Source organism: Muscardinus avellanarius, assembly GCF_963383645.1.
Source record: "Muscardinus avellanarius genome assembly, chromosome: 2".
NCBI classification, from domain to species: domain Eukaryota; kingdom Metazoa; phylum Chordata; class Mammalia; order Rodentia; family Gliridae; genus Muscardinus; species Muscardinus avellanarius.
The window spans coordinates 94,872,878-94,896,836 of record NC_137787.1 but is presented as its reverse complement, the minus strand read 5'-3'; the positions used below and the strand labels follow the sequence as shown (position 1 = coordinate 94,896,836).

At 36.0% G+C, this 23,959-nt stretch overlaps 1 protein-coding gene across 1 annotated transcript in view; it reads right to left on the bottom strand.

Moving 5' to 3' along the window:
• The window catches only part of LRP1B (LDL receptor related protein 1B), a 1,956,425-nt gene that overhangs the window by 34,229 nt on the left and 1,898,237 nt on the right, over positions 1–23,959 (bottom strand). Inside the window, exons 85-86 of the mRNA XM_080689945.1 lie at positions 20,830–21,004; positions 16,340–16,444 (exon numbers count right to left, since the gene is read on the bottom strand). Coding sequence (XP_080546071.1) covers positions 16,340–16,444; positions 20,830–21,004 — 280 coding nt within the window. The remainder of the gene's footprint in view (positions 1–16,339; positions 16,445–20,829; positions 21,005–23,959) is intronic.

The following is a 23,959-nucleotide window of genomic DNA, read 5'->3' as shown; positions in this document are numbered from 1 at the left end:
TTTAATTTACATAAGTTCTGAAATTAAAGTGCTGGTATAGATGACCCATATGGCATGTGTGAGTTTCCAGGCTCCCCTGTTCACAAAGGATTTTTAAGAGTATCACCTTATTTTAGGCTTCTCCTTTCTATTATCCTATGGGAGAGAGAAATCTTTTCCGCCTGAGTTCCACATTGTTTATAGATCTACCCTCTTAGGTTTTAACCGTTTCCCCCCACTCACATACATTTCCTTTTCTATTTTAACACTTTTACCTTTTCTTTTGTGTGATTTTCACTACCGCATATCTTTCTTTCCTCCGTACTTTTCTTTCTTTTACTTTTTCTTCTTTGTACAGCAAGTTAAACATCATAAAGGCAAAATTTTTTAAAGTTTGTGAAGATACTGGTATATATACATAAAATTTTCATGTCATCTGAGTTAATATGAGGTTTGTGAACACTTTTTAACATTATTAATGTTAAATGTAAAAAAATATTTTCCATACCAATATCAAAATAATTAAAATTTCTGATTTGTATTTTCAGTGGAGGAGACTTTGGACTTAAGTTTCTCTGCTCCTTTAATATTATGACTCTTTTTGCTACTATAATAGTTGTGGAAAGGAAAAATAAATATTTCTCAAGGTGATGATAATATGAGGAATTTCTAAGTTTTTTTTTTTTTTACTCTTAATGCATATGGGTAAACATGAATCTAACCCTCTTGTGAGAATTATACAAAGTATATTTGAAATCAAGTGCTAGGCTGAAGGTTGCTCCAATTTTATTAACCTGTTTAAAAGTGGAACATGAGCGAGAAATAAACCTTTGTTGTCATAAATATGTGAAAACAGATATTAAAGCAGTAAGATCTAGGGGAAGCACTCTAATGGAAGGAAAAATATACATATGGTTAAAGAAATAACAGTTAAAAGGAAAATCACACATTAGTTGCTTTGTGTTTGGTTTCTTTGGTTATTCTGATCTGCTGATGGTTTAAGAGGGCAAGAATATGTCCCAAATGAAAGGAAAATAGTGGAATTACTTCAATATTGCATAAAAATAGCTACACCATATATAGTTGTTTAAACTTAATTTTATTATATTTTGCAGTACTAGGGATTAAACCTGGGAGTTTTCTAACTCTGAACTACACCTTCAGCTCTATTTTATTTTTATTTTTTATTTTGAAACATAGTGTCACTAAAATGTTGAGAACCTCAAAGTTCCTGAGGCAGTTCCTGAGGTAGGCCTTGAACCTCTGATCCTCCTACACAACCTCCCAAGTACTGGGATTACAGTCACATACCACCATGCCTGGATTCACATACCACCATGCCTGGGTCCACATACCACCATGCCTGGGTCCACATACATTTTGTAAAATTACATTAACATAAAAACATAAAATTGTGCATATTAATGACCTAATGTGACATTTCAATAATGTATACCTTGTTCAATGCTTCTATCAGATTAAATATATCAATCTTCCCAAACATTTATAATTTTCTTTATTTTCTGTGTGTGTGATACTGAGGATGAAACGTAGGAGCATTCAATCTCTGAGCTACATTCCTAGCCCTATTTTTTATTCTTTATTTTGAAACAGGGTCTCACTAAGTTACAGAGGGCCTCACGGAGTAACTGAGGCTGTTCGCAAACCCAGATCCTCTTGTCTCAGCCTCTCTAGCTGGGATGACGAGCGTGCGCCACCATGCCCGGCTGGAAAAGCTTTTAAAATTCTTTCTTCTGGCTTTTCAACCTGAGTAGCACACTATTGTTATCTCTAGTCTATGTAGCTGCTTTTCTTTATTAAGTCATGCCATTTGTACTCTCAAAACACAGGCTAGATTTTAAACATGAACAGAAAAATATGATTTCTCTGTTTCCTTTTATTCCCTCATGGCATGACTAGTTTGGCGAAAGCTATACAATCTACAACCTGTTACCTGGGATCATAAAAGATAGATATTGATGTGACAGGATTTCTTGGCCCTTAGTGCTCTCAAAGACATGTACATTTCATACTTTGTGCTCTGAAAATATGTCAAGGGGCAGAAAGCAAATCAGGGCATGCGATGACCTGACTCTTGAAACACGGACTCCACAGGCTGCTGCGGTTGAATTGCTCCATAGCCCGGTTGAAACCTCTGATCGGCCAGGACTCACTGGTGACAACTTCCCTGGACTCTCCTCAGCTGTCTCTGTAGGGCCATCAGGTGGCTGGCCCACCTGAAGGAGTGTGATTCAACCTGACAGCGGGGCCAGGAAGAGCACCTTGTGCAGCCTCCTCTCTGCAAGTCCAATGTTTTGAGAAATCAAGGCTTGAAATGCCTGTCACAATACAGAGGAATAATTTCTACTTTTTAATAATGTGACAGGCACACGACTCATTACATTCCAACCAAAGCCACCACAATGGTTTCTCTATTTCCTGTGAATTTCCCTTTCGATTCCTCACGCTACGGACTTGAAAAAGAGTGGTGAACTTTTAGTAAAATAATTAGACTGGAACAATCACTATTCCAAATAAAATGACAAAGTGCCTATTTCAGATCACTCTTTTAGGGAAGGTCCCTTCGGTACTTACATATTCACTGCGTATCCTTCTACTTTTTAAGAAGGCACTTTCAGTGTTTATAAAGCTAGTTCCTGCAGGAGTCTGAGATGACTGGGAGCAACACCCTTCCCTCTCTCCCTCTCTACACTCAATAGACGCTGAGTGCCCTTTACTAAACACACTTTCTAGTGACTATTACCACTTTCTCCTGGCAATGCGACCTTTTTATGTGAAATATTGCCTTATTTTTACTTAAAATCACCTTTTTTGCCTCACTTCTTTATCATCAAACTCCTAAAAGCTGAAATTATAGCAGATTCTGCTCATTTTATGACTGGCCCATTACAGTGGCTTTAAAATTTTACTTTAAAAAAACTGTTTACTATGCTCAAGACAATATTCTGTGTGGTTTATATACATGAGATTTTCTTTAATCCTCAAAACACTTTTAGAGACACAGAAAAGAAAAAAGGGAACAAAGAAAAGCTTCAAAAATAAAATATGAGGCCCTCTACAGCTGTATGTGTGTGTGTGTGTGTGTGTGTGTGTGTGTGTGTGTGTGTGTGTGTGTGTGATTTAGATCCATTTCTTTTAAGTTAAAAAAGGTATCCTTGAGCCGGGCATGGTGGCTCAAGCCTGTAATCCCCGCGCTTGGGAGGCTGAGACAGGAGGACTGCACAGGTTAGAAGCCAGCCTCAGCTACTTAGTGAGGCTCTCAGCAACTTAGTGAGACCCTGCTTCCAAATAAAATATAAAATAGCTCTGGGAGGATAGCCTGGAGGTAGAAAAGCCCCTGTGTTCCACCCCAAGTACCACACACACAAAAAAATGGTGTCCTCTTTTACATTACAAATTGGGAAATATTATAAAATCTAATCTTCCAAACCTATGGACTCTTTCTAGCAGATCACTAGGTCAGAAAGACCTTTTTGATTGGGAGGCTGAGACAGGAGGTTCCCAGGTTCTCAGCCAGACTGAGCAACTAAGACTGTGGACAACTTAGTGTGATCAAGTTTCAAAATAAAAAATAAATCCAGGTGTGGTGGCACACACTTGTAATCCCAAAATTTGGGAGGCTGAAACAGGAGAATCATAGATCGGGAACAGCCTCAGCTACTTAGTTAGGCCCTTTGCAACTCAATGAGACCCTGTTTCAAAATAAAAGAATAAAAATAGGGCTGAGAGTGTAACTCAGAGGTAGAATGCCCCTGGGTTCCATCCCCGGTACCACAAAAATAAATAAATAAATAAATAAATAAACAAACAAACAAACAAACAAACAAATAAATATGGCTGGGGGTGTAGCTTGGAGTTATAAAGACCCTGAGTTCAATTTTGATTACCGCCCCTTTAAAAAAAGATCTTTTGGAACCACAGATACATCTGTGACCCTCCACATTTCAAGTGGCGCTCTTGTTCCCTTACTACCTCTAGAATGAATTTCAGACTCCTAGCTAAGCATGGCAAGTTCCTGGGAGTTATTTCAAAGTTCAATCATTGTCCGGTATTTCTCCACAGTACCAGTTGCAGTACTCAGATCCCCAAAGCACCTGCGATATTCCCCACTAAATGCTTATCTTTCCTCAAACAGACACAGATGCCCTCAATGGCAGGAACTATGTCCAACTTTTTTCCTACTCCTCATCCATGTTTGAGAGAGAATCCCAAAGTAAAAACGACAGATGACTGACATACGAAAGGCAAAAAAAGATAGGACAAAATGAATTAAAGTTTGCCTAATCGGATGGTGTAATAAGCTAATCTATTTAATTTAGAGAATTTAATGTAAGTTCCTAAACTAAAATTTATAAAATACCCAGTGATAGTTTCAAAAGTTATCATAAAGATAGCAAAATGGATCGAAACTCATAGCAAAATGAGTAGTTTTTTATCCTTTTCTTTCTTTTCATCCTGTGAAAATTTGTAAACACAGAGGAGCTATCACAAAAATGAAATGATTATTAGGCCACAGGCTGCCATATAGCATAATACAAGAAAAGTACCCAGACCCTTACATCTGAGCATGAAATACATGAACCATTCATGCTAGCGGTTGGGATGCAATAGATAAATCAGATGTAACTTCTTACTTGAAGGAATTTACAATCTGCTGGAGAGGAAGAGACATATAAATTTAAAAGGGCCATCGATTAGGATAGTCAACATTCCCAGAACAATTTTCCATAAATATGCATCCTGTCCAGAGGCCACATACTAAGGAAAGGTCAATTCCCACCATAAAATATGGGATACCTTATGAGAAATGTAAACACACACAAACTCACACACACTTTTGAGAAGATTAAAATTATTATTTTGTGGAAAACCACATTTTCAGAAAAGATAAATGAAAACAGATGTCCATATAAATCTAATAAAACTAAAAAAAAAAAGCTAGAGATGTGAGGAAAATGCTCACAGCAAGTTATATTTAGATTTTGTTTTAAATGAGGAAGTAAACCATAAAAACCAACAATGCTATCTTGTGTCTGACCACATGGAGAATTGTTCTTGCTGTGGGCGAGGAGCAATAACATATATCATACAAAGTGTCCTGGTGTTTTGCCATACTGCCATTCTCAAAACAGTGAGTGCTTACATGGATATGATTTCCAAAGCAGTATAATATTTGAGTTAGGTCTTTTTGGCTCTCCTTTTTCAAACAATTAAAACAATTTAAAAAGCTTATTTTTTCTTCTGTTTTAAAAAGAGAATACAAATTAGAAGGAAAATTAAATTTAAAATATCAATATGACCCAAATCCTACTAACAGCACTACCTATGTTATCATTTTAATATACGTTAAGACTTTTCCTAACACTGTGTATGTATATCATATACAGACATATCTACATATGCCTTTATATATGCATATATATGAATATATATATATATATATATACACTAATACATGTATATGTGTGTATACTTATAACCACATCTTACATATGTTTATTTATTTTAACATTATGTGTTTAGGAAAAATTAAATGTGATGCTTATTCTCATCTATGTATTTTTTAAATTAATTCTATTTATGTAACTCTCTCCCTGTATAGTAACATAATCCATAATGTCATTATTCAAATATCACCAACTTAGTAAAATTTTCTTTGGAAATTTTTGAAATTTCCTAACATAAAAATATAAATATTCCCCCAAAATCCCACTCCCACATTCCTCTTTCCTTTTATTTCTTGTGTGTGTGTGTGTGTGTGTGTGTGTGTGTGTGTGTGTGTGTGTGTGTATGTGGTACTTGGTATTGAACCCAGGGGCAATCTACTTCCAAACTATATCCTCGGCCTATTTTATTTATTTATTTTTTAATTTTGAAGCTGAAGCTGTGTTTCACGATGTTGCTGAGAACCTTGTTACATTGCTGAGTCTGACTTAGAACCAGTGATACTCCTGTCTCAGCCTCTCAAGGACTAGGATTACAAAAGTGCGCCATCACACGCAGCATAAAATTTACTTTTTTCTTAATATATTACAAATTTTCATATTATTAACATAAATAAAATATTTCACATATTTTCTTTATTTTCTGTCCTTTTTCCTTTGGATGGTTAGGGTCCATAAAGTCAAATATTTTTGTCTGTTTTATTCACAATTATATCTTTTAGTGCATAGAATAGCATCCTGTACATACCACATACCACATAAACATTTCTTGATAAGTGGGTATGAGGAAAGAAAGATTGAGAGTGTTGTCATTAAAAAAAACCAAAAAACAATGTCGAGCGTGGTGGCACAGGCTTGTAATCCCCGTGCTTGGGAGGCAGAGACAGGAGGATCATGCAGGTTAGAAGCCAGCCGCGCTGCCTTAAGAGACCCTGTTTCCAAATAAAAAGTATAGAATAGGTCTGGGAGTGTAGCCCAGAGGTAGAAGGGCTTCCAGGAACCCCAGTACCACCAAAATAAAAATAAAAATAAAAATAAAAAATAAAAATAAAAATAAATAAAAAAGTAAAAAGTAATAAAAAAAACAATGTATGAATGAATCAAGGGTCAAATCTCTTTTCTTTCTTAATGTTATATATAGGCAGGTCACTTATGCTCCTAGATATAATCTTGTATTTATTTATTTATTTATTTATTTATTTACTTATTTACTTATTTATTTTGGTGGTACTGGGGTTTCTGGAAGCCTTTCTACGTCTGGGCTACACTCCCAGACCTATTTTATGTTTTTTTTATTTGGAAACATGGTCTCTTAATCCAGCGCGGCTGGCTCCAAACCAGCGTGATCCTCCTGTTCTTGCCTCCCAAGCGGGGGGATTACAATCTTGTGCCACCACGCCTGGCTAATCTGGTATTTAATTTGAAGTAGCATAGAAATAAGTCATGTAACATATATAAAAATAAATGTAGCATATTTGTTTATGACACAAGGATATTATGATTAGCTCCTCAGCTACTGCATACTGTTAACAATACATTTTCTATTGTTTTTATTTTTACTGCTACTGGAAATCTTGATCATTTTAGTGTCTTTGTGGGTGTCTCAAAGAAGTTTTAGAAAAATATATCTGCATTATTACTCTGACCCAATATTAAGCCAGTTTCTAGACATATCCCAATAGGACTCATTTAAATACATTGTGCATGATAGTTTTGTAGTGTGTGCAAAAACAAATAGACTTTTTTGATGGATTGACACTACTGAGATTTAAAAATAAATGCTAGTTATAAGTCTGGGATTATATTCTTGTCAAACACAACAGAATAGAAGATTTAGTGGCACAAAATATGTTTCTATCTTCTCATGTATCCCCACACAGCATTTTTTTCCCTTTTTTATGTGTACATAATTTTAAAGAAGAAACTGCTAGATGTGGTGGTACATGCCTCTAATCCCAGTACTTAGGGGACTGAAACAGGAGGATCACAGATTCCAGGCCAGATGCAGGGTCCCAGCAAGACTCTCAGTAACATAGCAAGACACTGTTTCAAAATAAAAGATAAAAAGGGGTGAGTGTATGTCAGGGTTAGAATGTCTCTGAGTTCAATTCCCAGTACAAAAAACAACAAAAACAAAACAAAACAAAAAACAAAGATGAGGAAACTAATGCTTAAGCCTATTGGCCACTGGAGGAATAAGTATATATAAAATAATTAAATCTAACTCCAAAACCTGTGTTCTTTCTACTTCATCTTCTTATAAGATCAAGCAAACTCCTTTACTGTCTGTCTTACCTTTGATAATAAAAACACTAACAAGTAATGGTTATCTCTAGGGCTGTCCATACAGGAGACAGAGGCAAGGATAGGATTTAAATTAAAATCTGTATTGAAAATTCAGAAAACAGGAGATGGGAAGACTCCTGACCTTTTCATTGTTCTCTGTGACAAAGAAGCTATGCACATGTGGGGAATTCAACTAAATCATGTTCTTAACAGTGACCACTAATGATTCTTCAGCCAAAACGCATATGGTGACTATATACATATTTATTGAGACTGCCATAATAAAGTGCCACAGACTGATAGGTTTAAATGACAGACTAGTTTATCCACTATTCGGGTGGCTGGACATCTGATATGAAAGTGTTAGCGGGTTTGCTGTCTTCACTGTTGCGCTCTGTGTGGCATATAAATGTCTTCTGTGTGTGTGTGTGTGTGTGTGTGTGTGTGTGTGTGTGTGTTACTGGGGGTAGAACTCAGGTTTTTTTTTTTTTTACCTCTGGGCTATACTCCCAGACCTATTTTATATTTTATTTGGAAACAGGGTCTCACTAAGTTGCTGAGAGCCTCTCTAAGTAGCTGAGGCTGGCTACGAACCTGTGCGATCCTCCTGTCTCAGCCTCTCAAGCATGGGGATTACAAGCGTGCACCACCACACCCACCTTAATTACTGTCTTCTTGTAGCCTCATATGATCGTCCTTTTTTTGACCTGTGTCTTGGTCTCCCCCTTTTTTAAGGATGTTAATCCTATTGGATTCAGTCTTTTCACTCAATTATCCCTTTAAAGATTAGGTTTAATCATATAATTCAATCACATCCTTAAAGAGGTCCCATCTCCAAACGTGCTCACATTCTGAAGGCTAGGGCTTCAGCATAGGAATTTGACTGGTTACCCTAGAAGTCACTCTCTGGCCCCCAATATTCACGTACTCCTTGAGTATGAAATACAGTCACCCATCACAGCAGAACCCAAATTCTCAACCCGTTTTAAAAGGGAGAAACTGGAAATAAGAAAGGGCTGGAGGTCTCAATAAGTCTGAAACTCAGCAGGGCAAATTCTATTAGGTTATAAGGCTTGAAGATAATTCTCTTTGCTGTCCCTTGGGCCCAATAGGACAGTGATCCTATTGTCTGAGTTGTTGAATAATGGCCCATAATTCGCTCAGTTGGAGGCAGAAGCTCCTAGACCCTGGGCCGGCACACCTTCTCCAGGACCTTGGCTGACGCTCTGCTCTCTAGGCTCTGGATGATGGGTTGGGTCCTCTCCCTCTCCCATCAGGAGCCCCTGCAGCTGGGCCAGGAAATCTGAGGCCCAGGAAGCCAGAAGCAGAGCCCTGGCAGACCCCAGATGAGAGGACAGGCATTCTTCCATCTCGCCAGCCTCCACCCCCAGACCCGGCTGGCTATAAAAGTGTGCTCACTTCCTCTCTTGGGCACAACTCTGCTGACGGATAGGCTACTTTGTTGACAAAACTCGACTGGGAGCACAATAATGTGCCTGTTTTCACACTCCTTTGCTGAATTATGCCTCCCTTGCAACCCCTGACTCAATTTCAACATTATACTGGAGTCTGAAGCCAAACCCATAGAAACTTAGGTCTTGGCTGGCCTTATGTAGCCAAAAGGAGAAAGCCTCACTTGCTCTGGGCTCTTAAGCCCTGCTGATCTCTGAACCACATTTGGAGTTGTACTTTTCTTTCCTTGAAGGATAATATGTATTTTTAGCTTAATAAATCTTTTGGCGCATTCTGTGACCTCTCAGAAGTCCAACAGCCTGCTTCATCTACCTACCTTCATCTCTTTCATTACAGTTGGGCAGAATTTCTGCCAAGATAGTTGATTTGATCTAAGAGCTATACCCATAAGGTCTTCATAGTATATTATTGTTTAGAGTCACCTTTGTTATTCTCTCCAAAATAGAGAATATATTATCTGTCTCCCCCTCAATAGGGATCACTTGAAAATTTTCCAAATCTTTAAGTTTGCTTAGAAACTCCTTCAATTTCTCTATCTCTTCTCATATTTTCCTATTATCAGCAACAAGAGAACAGGACATGGCTTTGACATTTTGCTGAGAAATCTCAGCTAAGTTTCCAGTTTCTCACTTGCAAGTTACACCTTCCACAAAGTACTAGGTTATGATCCAGGCAGTGAGTTCCTTGCTACCTTTCCCATTCATATTTCTACAAATTGTTTCTTCAAGACAATCTAGGCTTTTCCAACATTTGTTTTAAAACTCTACCATCTTTTACCTGCTTTTATTTCAAAGCCATTTCCACACATTTTGGTATATATTATAACAGCAATCCACTTCCTGGCACCAAATTCTGTATTAGTTTGCTACCACTGCCATAACAAAATAGAGCACGAGTAAGACTAAGTCACTTAAAAAAGAGAAATTTTTTCTCACAGGTTGAAAATGTGAGATCAAGGTATCATCATATTTGGTTTCTTCAGAGGCCTCTCACCTTGCTTCTAGGTGGCAAATTTTATGTGAGGGCCAAGTGGCCATCTCTGTATATATACTGTTGATGTCTCTCTCCTATCCCTCCTTGCCCATCTCTGTTTTTATTTTAGTCTCCAGGGACCACATTAACACAGGCACCTCTTTAAAGGCCCTATGATCTAACACAAATGCATCCCATTTTGAGGTATTCCTAGCTGCTGGCCCATGCCCCTCAGTTGGAAGTGGCAGCTCCACTTCTCTAGCCGTGGGGCAAGCTACCCCCAAGGTCCTAGGCTCAAGGATTTTCTGTCCTTCCTACACAGGAGGCTGTGGCTATGCCCACTAAAACTGAGGATCTGGCTACTCTTGTGTTATTCAAAAATGTAGGAAAGGTGATCTTTCTTTTATAAAGTATCAAAGAACTGGGCTACTAAGACTTTTAAGTATGAATTTGGACTACAGGAAACAATTCAGTCGATAAAGTGATAAAAATAAAATTGACACCCATTTTTCCCCTCACTGAAATTAGATTTTTTTTCTGGTAAACTTTGGTTAAGTATTTATCAAACAATATTTACTATTCCTTTGCCATGAGTTGAGACTAATAGGATGAGGGTTAAGTAGGAAAAACCATGAGAGAGGCAGTGAATACCGAAATATATTGGAGCAGAGAAACCCTAGGATACGGCTCCTGCTGTTTTTCTATTGTGGTGCTGTTAGTGGACACCAGGATCCAGGTGGAATGGGGACAGAGTTAGGGGAGGTAGAGGGGCTATAAACATTTTTTTAAAATTATTGGAGGCTGCAGTGTCTTGTGGGTACTGGTAGGTAGTAATGCTGCAGAAGGAGTTCTATATAATAATAATAATAATAATAATAATAATAATAATAATAATTCCAATGTAATTGAAATCTAGCCCTAGGGAAGAATCTTAGAATCAGAAAAGTATGGTCAACTTATTATTAAGCTCAATAATTCTTCATAGTATTAGTAATTTCCACAAATTATGAGAATATTCAGTAATATATTGTCAAAATAGCATGTATTAGATTATTTTTAAAATGCAGTTTTAATATTACTCAATATATCTGCTTTAATAAATGCCCAAAGTATTTCAAATCAATATAAATATATACATTTATTATTCTTCTCTCTAACTTTAACTTGAAGTATTCTTGTTTCTTCACACATAAAAATAAATGAAAATGGTCACCAAGAAAGAGAAGTGAATGCTTTCAAAGCCTTCTCTTTCTTAAATTGAAGGATATAGCAATAAATTTTCGATGTGAAAAAACCATCACCTTCATAGATCTGAATACTCTACGGACTTTCCAATTCAAATAGCTTTTCACTCTGAAATAAAATGTACTACCTATGAAAATAAAGCAAGCACTACATTGTATCTCTTAAAGCAACTTTTGTTTTCAATAAACCTATGGATGAAATCCTATCTACAAAGTTTTCTTTAAAGATATATGAGCACTGCAGTTGAGACTTAAGGCTGAATCCTGTGTTTCCAGAAATTTCCACTAGAAAGATACTGTCCAGCTTCACATTCCCTCAGCTGGACTCCTTGGTATTGCACAGGATCCTAAGTACTTTATATTGAAATTTTCTTATGTTAACTTACATGTCAGTACTGAACATGAGTTATAAATATTCTAAGGAAAACTAAACATTTTTATAGTCTTGAAATTTCAAGTCTAAGAGACATAAACATGAAATCTGTGTCTTAATCACTTTTTATGCACCATAGTTTCTGACAGTGGGTTGTTATTAGTGAAAAGGTAGTTCTTTTGAATAGGTAAATCTTCCTTCTTTGTTATAAATATATTTTCCCTAGACCCCAACTTCATTAATGCATAAAGAAACATTGAGAAAGGAATCCACATTTTCCCCTACCTCCTCAGCTTTCAATTAGCCAATTGCAGGGCAATTTCTGTCTATAAGGGGACTTCAAAACATCTCTCATGTGGCAGTCTAATTGTAAAATTAAAAAAAACACGTTATGTTTAGCCTTTTTGAACTGTCTAGAGCTGATATTCTTTCACATAATCTTTTCCTTTGACATAGAGTAGTCTACACGTTGATAATCTTCACTTTGTATTTATTCACCTTTGTGTTTGTTGATAGCTTCTCTATACAGAATAGAAAATGACCATTTCCTATGGTTCCAACATCAACCTTCTGCTCTTTTGCTATAAATCTAATATTGGTTATTTAGTATACATATATATTTAGGAGTCATATGTTTTCCTGAAAAACTACTCATTTTGTCATTACGAAATGCATATCCTTTTTGTGTGTGGTACCTGAGATTGAACCCAGGGGCATTCTACCTCCGCACTACATCCCCAGCCCTATTTTTATTCTTTATTTTGAAACAGGATCTTACTGAGTCACCAAGGGCCTCACTAAGTAACTGAGGCTGTGCTCTAACTGCAATCCTCCTGCCTCAGCCTTCCAAATGCTGGGATTATAAGTGTGCGCCACCATGCCCAGCTGAAATGCATATCTTTTATGTCTACTATCTAGTTAGATAAATCAAGCTGATAGATATACAGCTATAGTTAGATATACAGCTGATAGAACAGGAGAAATGAATAAAATCCTCAAATAAAATAGTTCTCTATTAGTTAGCCAGCAGAAAATTAGGAAGAATATAAAAGACTTAAGCAACATTATTCCAATTTGTCTGTAAGGACACTGTATTAAAAAATAAAGTTGTATTCAAACACTGTACTCAACAATAAAAAAATAAATCCAATCTCATGTTTTAAACTGATCTCAACATATCTCCTGGTCTTCTTTTCTCTCAGTGTGCCACAGTGCCCATTTTCTTTCTTAAGTAACCCCTTTTTGCTTTCAGACTTATTCTCTTTCTCTATGTTATCCTTCCTTTAAAATTTTTTTCAGCCACTTCTCCCTTGTGAGTCCAATATGAATTTTTTAAATGTTATTAAAATGTTACTTCACTTAAAAGCCTTCCACTCTCCCATTTGGAATTATTAATTAATCTCTAGTTACTTTCCCAAGCATGCTGATCATATTTTATTTTAACAATTATTAAATGGTAATTTAATGTTTATCAAATTCAGTCAGCTACCTAAAATGAGTAGTGGAATTTTACAGCATAAAGAGAGCAGTACATCACGCAGCTATAGCCAGGGCCTGGGCTTTAGACCAAACAAGCACGATCTGAGCCCCAGACACCCACCACTTCCAGTGTGTTGCCTCAGTGTTCTCAACGGTGAAGTGGGAATAAAAATTACTTAATAAAGATTATTATTACTACTATATACTCTCCAACATTACACATAAAATATGTAGAATGCTTAACACACTGAAAGATACAAGGTATTTTGAGTCACCTTTAGTGGTTATTTTACTTTTTTATAAATTGACAGATCTCATTTTTCATAGGTTATCAATATTTGGTTAACAAATGAACAAATAAAAAGTGAATGAATGAATAAATGAATGATAACAGAACATAATTCCTCTATGCTTTTGTATGACTTGTTAGAGGAATGTAATAATAAATACTACTCTTACTTTCAGAATAGATTGAAGCAGAGAAAAACTGAGGTATAGGCAATATTTGCACAAAACCAAATGCAGATAGAAATAGAAATATAGGTACATACAAACAAAGTTTATTGAAAATAAATTCCTCCAACTAACATTTTTCTTGGCTGGGTATATAAGATAAGCTGGTTCTTATTAGTGCGTGCATGTGTGCGTGCGTGCATGTGTGTGGTACTGGAGACTGAACCCAAGGGTATTCAATCTCTGAGCTACACCCCTAGCTCAATTAGTTGCTGAGGCTGGTCTCAAACCTGGTATCCTCCTGTTTAAGGCTCCCAAGTACTGGGATTACAAATGTATGCCACCATGCCCCACTTCATTATTATTTTAAAACCCTATGAGTCTGAAGGGGACGCGAGTTTTATTGTGGGCTGATGTAACCTTGAGAAGTTCTTCTTCAGGTGGCACAGGGACATTCTTTGGGCCAGAGTCATCTTGAGACCTACGTTGTGTTTTTGCCCAGGAGCAGTGAGGCAGGGGGCAGGATAGCAAAGACCTGAGAGAGCAGGGATTGCAGGTATTCTGAAAAGAAACCAAACTAAGTCCTTGTTCAATTCTTGATGAAGAACCTCTGTGGATTTACTAACTCTGGATTGAATTGAATAACTCTGAATCAGTGAATTGATCTTCCCTCTCTCTTCTTCCCTGCAGCCACACATCCTGTTTCAATTGCTCATCCCTTTCTAACTTGAAACACGGCCACCTCTTTTCGTGAGGGGTCTTTGCAGCTGATGCGCAGGGCCTTCCTCCACCTGCCATCACCATCATCTTCAAAACCATACTCTTTCAGCTCCATCTTTGGCCTCAAAACTCTGGCAGTTCATTATGAATAAAATGCTAGAGTTCGAGTAGGAAATACCTTCATTTTTATGCAATTGTGCCTTAAAACCAATTTTAGTTTTGTTGCTACCACCATAGTATGGCTATTGTCAGATGCTTGCAAGAGATGCTGGTTATGACATTAGGCTTTAAGGCAGATGCCAAATATGAGCCATTTCTAAAGCTCAAATGTACTTTGTCAAAATAGTTCCCATTGTGGTCAAGGCCAAAGTGATCCTTGAAATTTCTTAGAGAAAATATGGGTTTATTTTTCATGAATATTCAAAATACCGCCACCTGAACGAAGAATGAGTTAAACTGTGAAAAAACTAAATTTCTATTTCTTCTATTAGAAAGTCTTACAGATCAAGGGAAGACAGTTTTCAGGGAAATTTTAGGCAACATAAAAAAATAACATATTAACTCCTCAGTCTTAAAATGAAAAAGTCAGTTACTAATTAAAGATCATTATCCTCAAAATAGTATATAGCAATAGAGTCTTAAAGCACCCGCTTCTGTACTTACCTAATTAAAAAACACTAGTCTAGCAAATGCATTTATTAGACAGTTCCACTAGCTTTTTCATTCCATCGCTGTTATATTTTAGACACTCTAGGAGTCTGTGGTGCACATACTTATCGGTGAGCGAAGCAAAGGTTAAGTGTGTATGACACGGATGAGCCCCGCGATTAAGTATACACTGTGAAATGCATGTGGATGTTCATGATTTAAACCAATGAACTGTGGCCTGAAATGATGTCACACAAAGCGCAGTGGTAAGTGGAAGGTTAAACCTACTTGCATCTCGGCTCATTAAACGCAGTTAAAGTGCAAATCCCCTCATTCTGACAGTAGTGATCACAAGGGTTCTCTTTCTGGTCACAGCGCTGACTTTTAAACCCCACAGAGCATCTGCAGAATTTCAGTAAAATACAGCTAAATAAGGCGTCTGACTTTTTTCCCCCTTAATTTTTTTGCTTAATATGTTTTAAACTTATTTTATACAGAGATAGTAACATATGCATAAGAATGATCCCAAGTATGCTCACTTCGCACTCAAACACACTCTTTGCATGCTACTCTGACAAGGTGAGGGACCCGGTGCAGAAGTAGGTCCTAAGTGGACACCATTTCTCCCACCAAACAGGGTTAAAGCAAAGCTCAGTACACTGACCACTGAAGCTGAATGGTTGTCCAAGATGAACAGAGGGAGAAATGTTAAATTTCAAATTTGGAGGGCACATTAAGATTCTCTGGTATTTTCTCTACATGTTCAGACCGGATATAATATATTCTAAAGGAATCAGGGATTAATTGGTTTATATAATACAATACTCTTAAGCCTGACAGAAACATCAAATAGCATTATACACTTGAGGAGCTATCCCACGTTCTTTAGAAAAGAATGCCACAGTAATAAGGAATTCATAAAAGGATTATCTATAGCTTTCACATATCTGAATAAGGTCAATAGAATTAGAATCATTTCCCCCGGCATTTCCAAGTTCAAAGCTCTGAGAATGTCTGAAATGGTATGATGCTAAGAGCTGAAGGAGCTCTTCTTTGTGAAATCATTAAAAAATTGATGAAGGAGATTCTGTAGCACATGAGGCAAATGAGAACAATACTTGATCAGAGATGTTCATGAAACACTCATTTAAAATGCATTGCCCCAAGACAGGTGAGTAATAGAATGGGAATCTCAAGTCCATACCAAGCCCTATCTTAAACTACCCATGACATTATAGAATACTCACAGACACACAGGCACATTTGTCTCAGGGTCCAGCTGGCATGTGCCACCATTGTAACAGTAACCATCACATAACTGACAGCTTGAGGCAATCTTTCCATTAGTGCAGCTGTAGTAACAAAGAAAAAAAAAGAGAATAACAATCCCATTGTTACCAACATCATTTTTGTTGAAAGCTTGATATGAAATCTCTGCAGATGAGAATATTCATCATCTGGGAATAATGGGGTAGCTGGCTAAAAGTAAATTTACAGGACGATAGATTTGCTGGAGGCAAAATTAGTTTTTATCAGAATGATGACTGATAAAATTTTTCTTTTGGTAGTTTTCAAATTTTCAACCCACTTTCTTAATATAAAATTAATATAGTCATATATATATGTAAAAATGCTCTAATGTCTATCTTCTACAATTCAGGAAAACATTAGCTTTAGTATCTTGTTTCTTTTTCAAACAATTAGATTTGGTGACATCTGTGTGAATTAGAAACACTATCATTAAATACTCTGGAGTAGGGTCTTCAGCTTTTTTCTTTTTCAGCTTTTTCCTTCTACACTAGAGAATCTGGCCAAAAAATATTAGTAATCTTAGATATCATAATTTGTAATAAAGTATATAGTTACCCTGTAGTCACATTTATTCTACTGTTTCACTTTGAATATAGATTGTAATTAATGTCAACATCAAACTCTTTTATTCTATTAGAAAAAACTAGCGCAGTTCACTGAAAAATAAATAGTAATGTTAAAGGAGCAAGTGCAGTGTATCGGCTAAGTAATGAGGTTGCTTTCTGGAAACTCCAAAACAATTTTAATTTACATTTGGCATAAGAATAAGTATTCTGACTATGGCCACACTAATCCCCAGTGTTGCAAAACATATGGGAAAATATAGAATGTTCAAGCAACAAATGGACTTGGATAGGGGAAGGATTAGGAAAATAAAGGAAAGAGCATAAAAATTCCAAATTTCCAAGGAAATACTGTGCTGGGTAGGAAGTGTGGAGATACAATCGCATATACCTTAGACAAATTTTGAATTATAACACCATGCTACTGATGCTCATCATGGGATTATACTAATATCAGATGTTCATGGACCAGTCAGTGGCATCACAGCAAATTTGGACATTACCCCTACTCATCAGGCTGCAATACCATTGTCTGATCATTTCAATTACCCCATGATCCATCCTTGGTTAATTCAAAGAATGGATAAAATGTCTGAAAATAATTGGTTGGCAAAACTGCTGCTCATTTATGTTATGCATGTTTGTTTGACCTCGTGCAGGTTGTTTGGCTGCCAGAAATTCACTGAGCTGCTTGCATATGTTGCAGGTGTTTAGTTTGAAGATATTTCTGAAGAGCCTGGGCTTTAAAGGTCACATTCCTTTTCAAGATGAACAGGAGAGCCCGAGTTAACCTCATGTGAGATGTGAAACAGGGATGCATGAGACTGAACATGGGGTAGGGGATGATGGTCTAACATTTCATTTTTAAAAATTTTTTATTGGTGCATTGCAGTCATACATCTTAATGGGGTACAAGATGGTGGAGGCATACATGCACACATCACCCAATTAGCACTTAACTAATTCCTGCCCCATTTCCTCCCCCTCCCTCCTTCTCATGTTTGGCCTAGTGCTTGACCTTGATATGTTTGTTAATGCGCATCATGTGGTCTAACATTTCTAAGTGACTGTTACAGCCTTATAGCCTAAAGAGGGATGCTAATCTGGATGCAAATTGAGTGAAGTACACAATCAGTGGTGTTGTTATCTGACATAATAAGTGGGTCTAAGGGACTTTTTCTCACCCTCCATACACATCTTCCTTGAATATGAAAAGACAAAAGTTATACTTTTTATTTCTACTAAAAAGACCATGTCAAAAGAGAAAATTAGCTCATATACATTAAAGGATTTTCTACAAATTTGAAACAAACCTATCATCTAAAAGAGAAAAGAAAACTCTAATTAATTGTTTTAAAGTTCCAACACTTTTGAAGGATATAGCCTCATTTTCCTTCTAAACATTTTGTTTGAATCCAAAATTGAAAACAAAATTTTGTAGATGTTTTAAATGTGAAATAAAAGTCATTAAAATCATAACTCCTCAGAGTGTAGCTCATATTCTAATGCAGGTTTTCATCATAATTTCCTTTGTTAAAGGCATACATGATATACACTAATACTTATACACAGTTTGTGATATATCACTTTCCAAAAGTTAATTACCAGTTATCCAGTACATACAAAGAATTCTCATGACAATAGACATCAAAAGGGTATTATTTAGACTATTTAGGAATATGATCAAATATTTTTCACCAATACTTACTTCATTTCTAGAAGAAAGAAAAATATATATTTAGTTGGGTTTTAAATACTGCACTCACAACACATAATAGAATACCTATTTTAATTGACAGATCATAGGTTGTACCTCAGAAACACAACAGCCTATTTATAATCATGACTGAACATGCTGGCTTCTATTTTCTACTTTAAAAAGACCCACTTTAGTTTTTGGTGGAATTTTGCTTTATGATCTCTTCTTTACCTAAAAAGCAGAAATTCCAACATCAATGCAAATTTCAATTTTATGCTAAGATTAAAGTTATCTGAGAAATAAACACTAATCATCTAACATATTTCAGAATACTCAAGGCATTCTGTTTGAACTGTCATGTTATGCGGAAAATCTGATAAATTTCTGTTTTTAAAGTTCCATTAATTATTCACTGTTAACAACTGCTATTGATCTATTTTTACATATATATTTCCAAATGATGATCTTTTAAAAGTTGAAACTCTTAATGTTAAACCTCAACAGCCCACTCAGGTTGTGAAGATCTGTTGTGACTAACTTGGAGAAACCAATTTTCCCTTTCATCCGATAGTATTGGAGGCCCTAAATCCTGTCCTTCCTTCTTTATAGGAATTTCTTATACAATGAAGACAAGGGGGGTGTACCTGAATAAGATTTTCTGAGGTAAACTGGGTATGAATCTTTGATTTCAGTCAGGATTTTTTTTGTATAAAATATCTGGAGTTGCCGGGCGTGGTGGCGCACGCTTGTAATCCCCGTGCTTGGGAGGCAGAGACAGGAGGATCGCGCAGGTTCGAAGCCAGCGCGCGCTGGCTTAGGAGACCCTGTTTCCAAATAAAAATGTAAAAATAGGTCTGGGAGTGTAGCCCGGAGGTAGAAGGGCTTCCAGGAACCCCAGTACCACCACCATAAAAAAAATGATCTGGAGTTTTAATGAAGATTTTACAAACCATTCTTCTAGGATACACCGGACCTGAAGAAGAATGTATGTCTACTAATTGAAATAAAGTCTTGTCATGCAAGGTTTCATTACAAAGTACTGATGAGCTTAATGAGCAAACATGATTTGAGCAGTTTATATGACAGTGCATTTTGATTTTATGTACTTATTAAAGGCATGTATTTATATATTAGACATATTTCCAATTACTTTCCTTAACAAATAATGTACTTTAAAATGGCCCAATTTGCTGTTTTGAGCAAATGTCGTTTATAATGATAACACACATCATATTTAGAGTAAAATCTAAAATGAGAGTAAATAAAGAAAAAATGTTGATGCTCTCTGTAATAAAATTTTATTGGGTCTTGTTTGGCAGAGCAACATAACTCATCTGGCACCAAGCAGAGCTCTCGGTGGAAGCTGTGGCCTGGATACTTTATGGTGTGCTTTTCTATTTCATATTCTCATTTATTTTATTCCTAAGCAAGGCAAGTGACAGAATCCATTCTTTTATTAGCCCTTCTTTTAAAAGGCTGTTAACAGTAGTTTGGAGTGAAAATTGATCTCTAACCTCAGTGGCACAGACTTGCTTCATGATAGAAACTGAATGGCATTACCCTAAAGCTGTTACATTCTATTTTCCATCAACTTACACATAAAGCCAAAGGTCAAAAGCCAATGTAACAGATGTAAAACTTGGATGTTGGGATTGTAGTTTCTTCATAGAACATATTATTCCTCCTATTTATTTTAGACCATAATAGTCAAAGTCAAGAAAAAAAATTAAAAAAAATAATGTCTATTCCCATTACATAGGCATTTTACTCTTTCCTGAAAGGATCAATGTATATCAGAAATGCTCACTGTGATAATGTTGAAATAATTTAAAGCCTGAGCAATTTTAACTGAACTGCATTACATCAGCTTTTGGAAAGGATGTTGCATTCCACTATTTCTTACTCATTCGTAGGTATATTCTATATAGAGAATGATCTGACCATATCATTAAGTGATGGGTTTTCATGTTCTCCAGATGTTCATAAAGAGTATGAGATTTGAGTTTCATTGAAGTGAGTGCCATTTCTAGACTTAAAAAATGCGGTGTTTTCCATAGTGAAATTTAGAATCAAAATAATTTCTATGGTTTTCATAGCTTGTTGCTGAAATGTTACATCATTTTTGGGTTTAAATGCTTTTTATAAATTAAGCTAGCTCACTTACTTGCAAAATATATCTTCATTGTCTTTACTGAAAATGCAATGCCCCCCGTGGCACCTTATGCATTTGTCAACCTCACATTTTGGTCCTTCATAACGTGTTGGACAGACACATTCTACACTTCCATCATCCCCAATGGTACACGATTCAGAATTCACGCAATAGTGGTGGCATACATCTAGAAAGGAGACACAGCAGAATGATCAGATTGCATTATGAAATGATTTTATATTCAGCCATAATAAATGTTGCTGTTTCATTTCATCTTTAAAAATGCTCAATCAATTAGTAGACTAATTTACAAAAGCAGCTTGCAGTGATATGAGTCTTCTCTGCTAACATGCTTCTTCTTAGTTAAGTTAGGCATCACATCATCTGGCTAAAAGGAGAGGGTCATATTGATCCATTGATAGCAGACAAACTTGGTTCTGAATTACAAAGCTTAAGTTAGGAAGACTCTCTAGCTTTATGTCTATTTAACATCATATTTAACAATATGATGAAAATTTGAAATGAGCAGAATTGCTGAAGATTTCCTTTGCTGTCATTTGTCATTGCCCTGCTCAGACTTATTTTCATCTGGAGAACAGTGCATGATTACTAGAGGACTCCATCCTCTGCACCAGGCCATGGTGCTATTGGGGGTTAAAAAAAAAAAAAACCCTCTCTCTTAGGGACCAGAACAAGCCCATGCATTTTCCAAATGCTTGGGCAAAGATTTGCCTCTCATAGAACTCAGAGAGGCTGGACAACTAGCTGATCCAATATGGGTGGGGAGTGAGTGATAAAAGAAATCTTGATTATTACCCTCCTACAAAGTGCTAACGTACCCAACAGTAAGACAGAAACTCTCCCTCTAAAATAAGCCTCATGTTTTCAAAGTTGATTTTTACTGTGCATCAAATACAAATTTCTCAATGACGAATACTTTCCCAAAATATTTCTGAAGTTCTTGAACACTTTTAATACAACAAAGGCCATTCAATAATATAATAGCACTCTAACTTTAGAATTAAGCATTCTGATTCACTCTTTTGAAAAGCAGACATGTCTGTTTATATATAAATATATAATTTAAATTAAAAAACATTAAAACTCGTAATGCAGATAATCTTAGGCAAAAGAACTGATTACACTGATCTCAAACTTTGTATTAAGGAGCAGCAATTTCCTTTTAGCTATCTAACTGTGAAGCAATGCTAAATGAGATTAGCCAAGATAAAAATCACAATTTAGAAACTTTAACCTGCTGTCTGACAGTTTATGGTGGCTGAGGAAAATTAATACATCGTTTATAATTCTCATGTTTGTATGCTTATCTAACCTTTTATTAAATCAGACAGAAATTAAAGTTATTGAGAGGCTTGCTTCATATTTATGGAAATTTATTTCATGCATTTCATTCTTACTCTTTCACTGCACCAAGTGTCCTCATTTAGATTCAAAATTTAAACCTAGTAGTCTGAGTTTGAACTTATGTAAAAAAAAGGAAAAAAAAAAACACTTTCAAAAGTTTAGAGACTCAGAGGCTGAAAAATTGCCAGTATTAGTATCTGTACATTTGTACATTTTGACATAAGATAGTAGTCATTTCAGGCTTCGCCAACATAAGAAACACAACATAAATTCTCTTTCTCTTTCTGAAGAGTGCTAGCAGCAGCCTGTGTGACATGTGAATAACAGCCCCTCCTTCAATGCTGAGATCTCTGAGCAACAACCTTCATTAAGCAGGTTGCTGGACATATCTTAGTAGCAGATACTGCTTTAGTGTTGCCTATAATCACTTTAAAGTTTCATCTGTTTTTCTTGCTTAGGCTGTCTAATGAGACATACAAGTCTTAATGTATCTTTCCAAGATCATCTCATTCCATATTTATTTAGAGGTTATAATGGTAGATAATTCATCAGGATCATATAGAACTCTTATTTGCAGAAATATGAATTTGGTGCCTTTCCCTGCTACTTGCTTTTAGATTATAATTCATAGTTCTAAAATGGGGTCTCCATGAGTCCCATGATACTCCTTGAATAACTAGAATTTGGGAAATAGGGAATGAAATGGATAGTGATCTGGAAAAGATTTTACTGGTTGACTAATGGGCCTATTGTAAGTGGATTTGGTTAAAAAGAAATAGCTTATTTCTTGACTAGCATTGATAACCCTATTAAAATATAACATTTTCATTTAAAATTTTAACACACTTTGTTTTTATGATTATACTTCTGAGAAGACCTGAGAATATAGAAGAAAACTAAGTTAAATTCTAAAGGTTGGTGCCTGCCCAGGACCACACTGTGGCACTCTGTCCATGTAAGCTTGGAATGCTGAAGTTACCAGTTAACACTTATGATTTTGATTGAAAAAACAAACATGGCTTCTATGAAGCTTAACAAGTTTGTAGAAGCACACAACTTACTAGCAATCAAGGAAATACAAATTAATACATCAATGAAATACCATTAAACATCCAACAAATGGATAATAAAACAATAGCACTGACTCCCTGTCACTACTATTGGGAGCAACAAGAGTCAGCAGTATCAGCTAAACTTAAACATACCCATACCTTGTAACCTCGCACTTCCACTCTTAGTAATACCCAAGAGAAAAGCATACACAGTGCTCCAAAAACACGTACATAATATTCACAGCAAATACTTTAGAAATAGACCCAAACTAAAAATAGCACAAATGTCAATCCCAAGAAGAAGGAACAATCTTTGGTTCACTCACACTTTGAAATTCACCAATGAGTTTACCCCGTACAATGAAAGCATTAAAGCCACCAACAACAGTATCAATGAGCTTCCCAAAAATAAAATTGAGAGAGAGAAAAACAAACACAAAATGCATACCGCTTTTATTTATTTATTTTTACTTATACTTACATAAAGCTCAAAAAGCAAAGTGAATCTATGGTTTTAGAAGTGAAAAAGGAGCTATCGATATAAACTACATTATGATGTGAGACTATAATGCACCAATAAACGCATTAAAAAGAGATTTTAAGAAGAAGTGAAGGAGTTATTTAGAGAAAGGTGAGAATGGATAGCAATGAATAACACTAAGAATAATCTAGGGCCTAGTAATGCTTTTTGTTGACCTTGATATTGATGTATTCCAGTATGTACA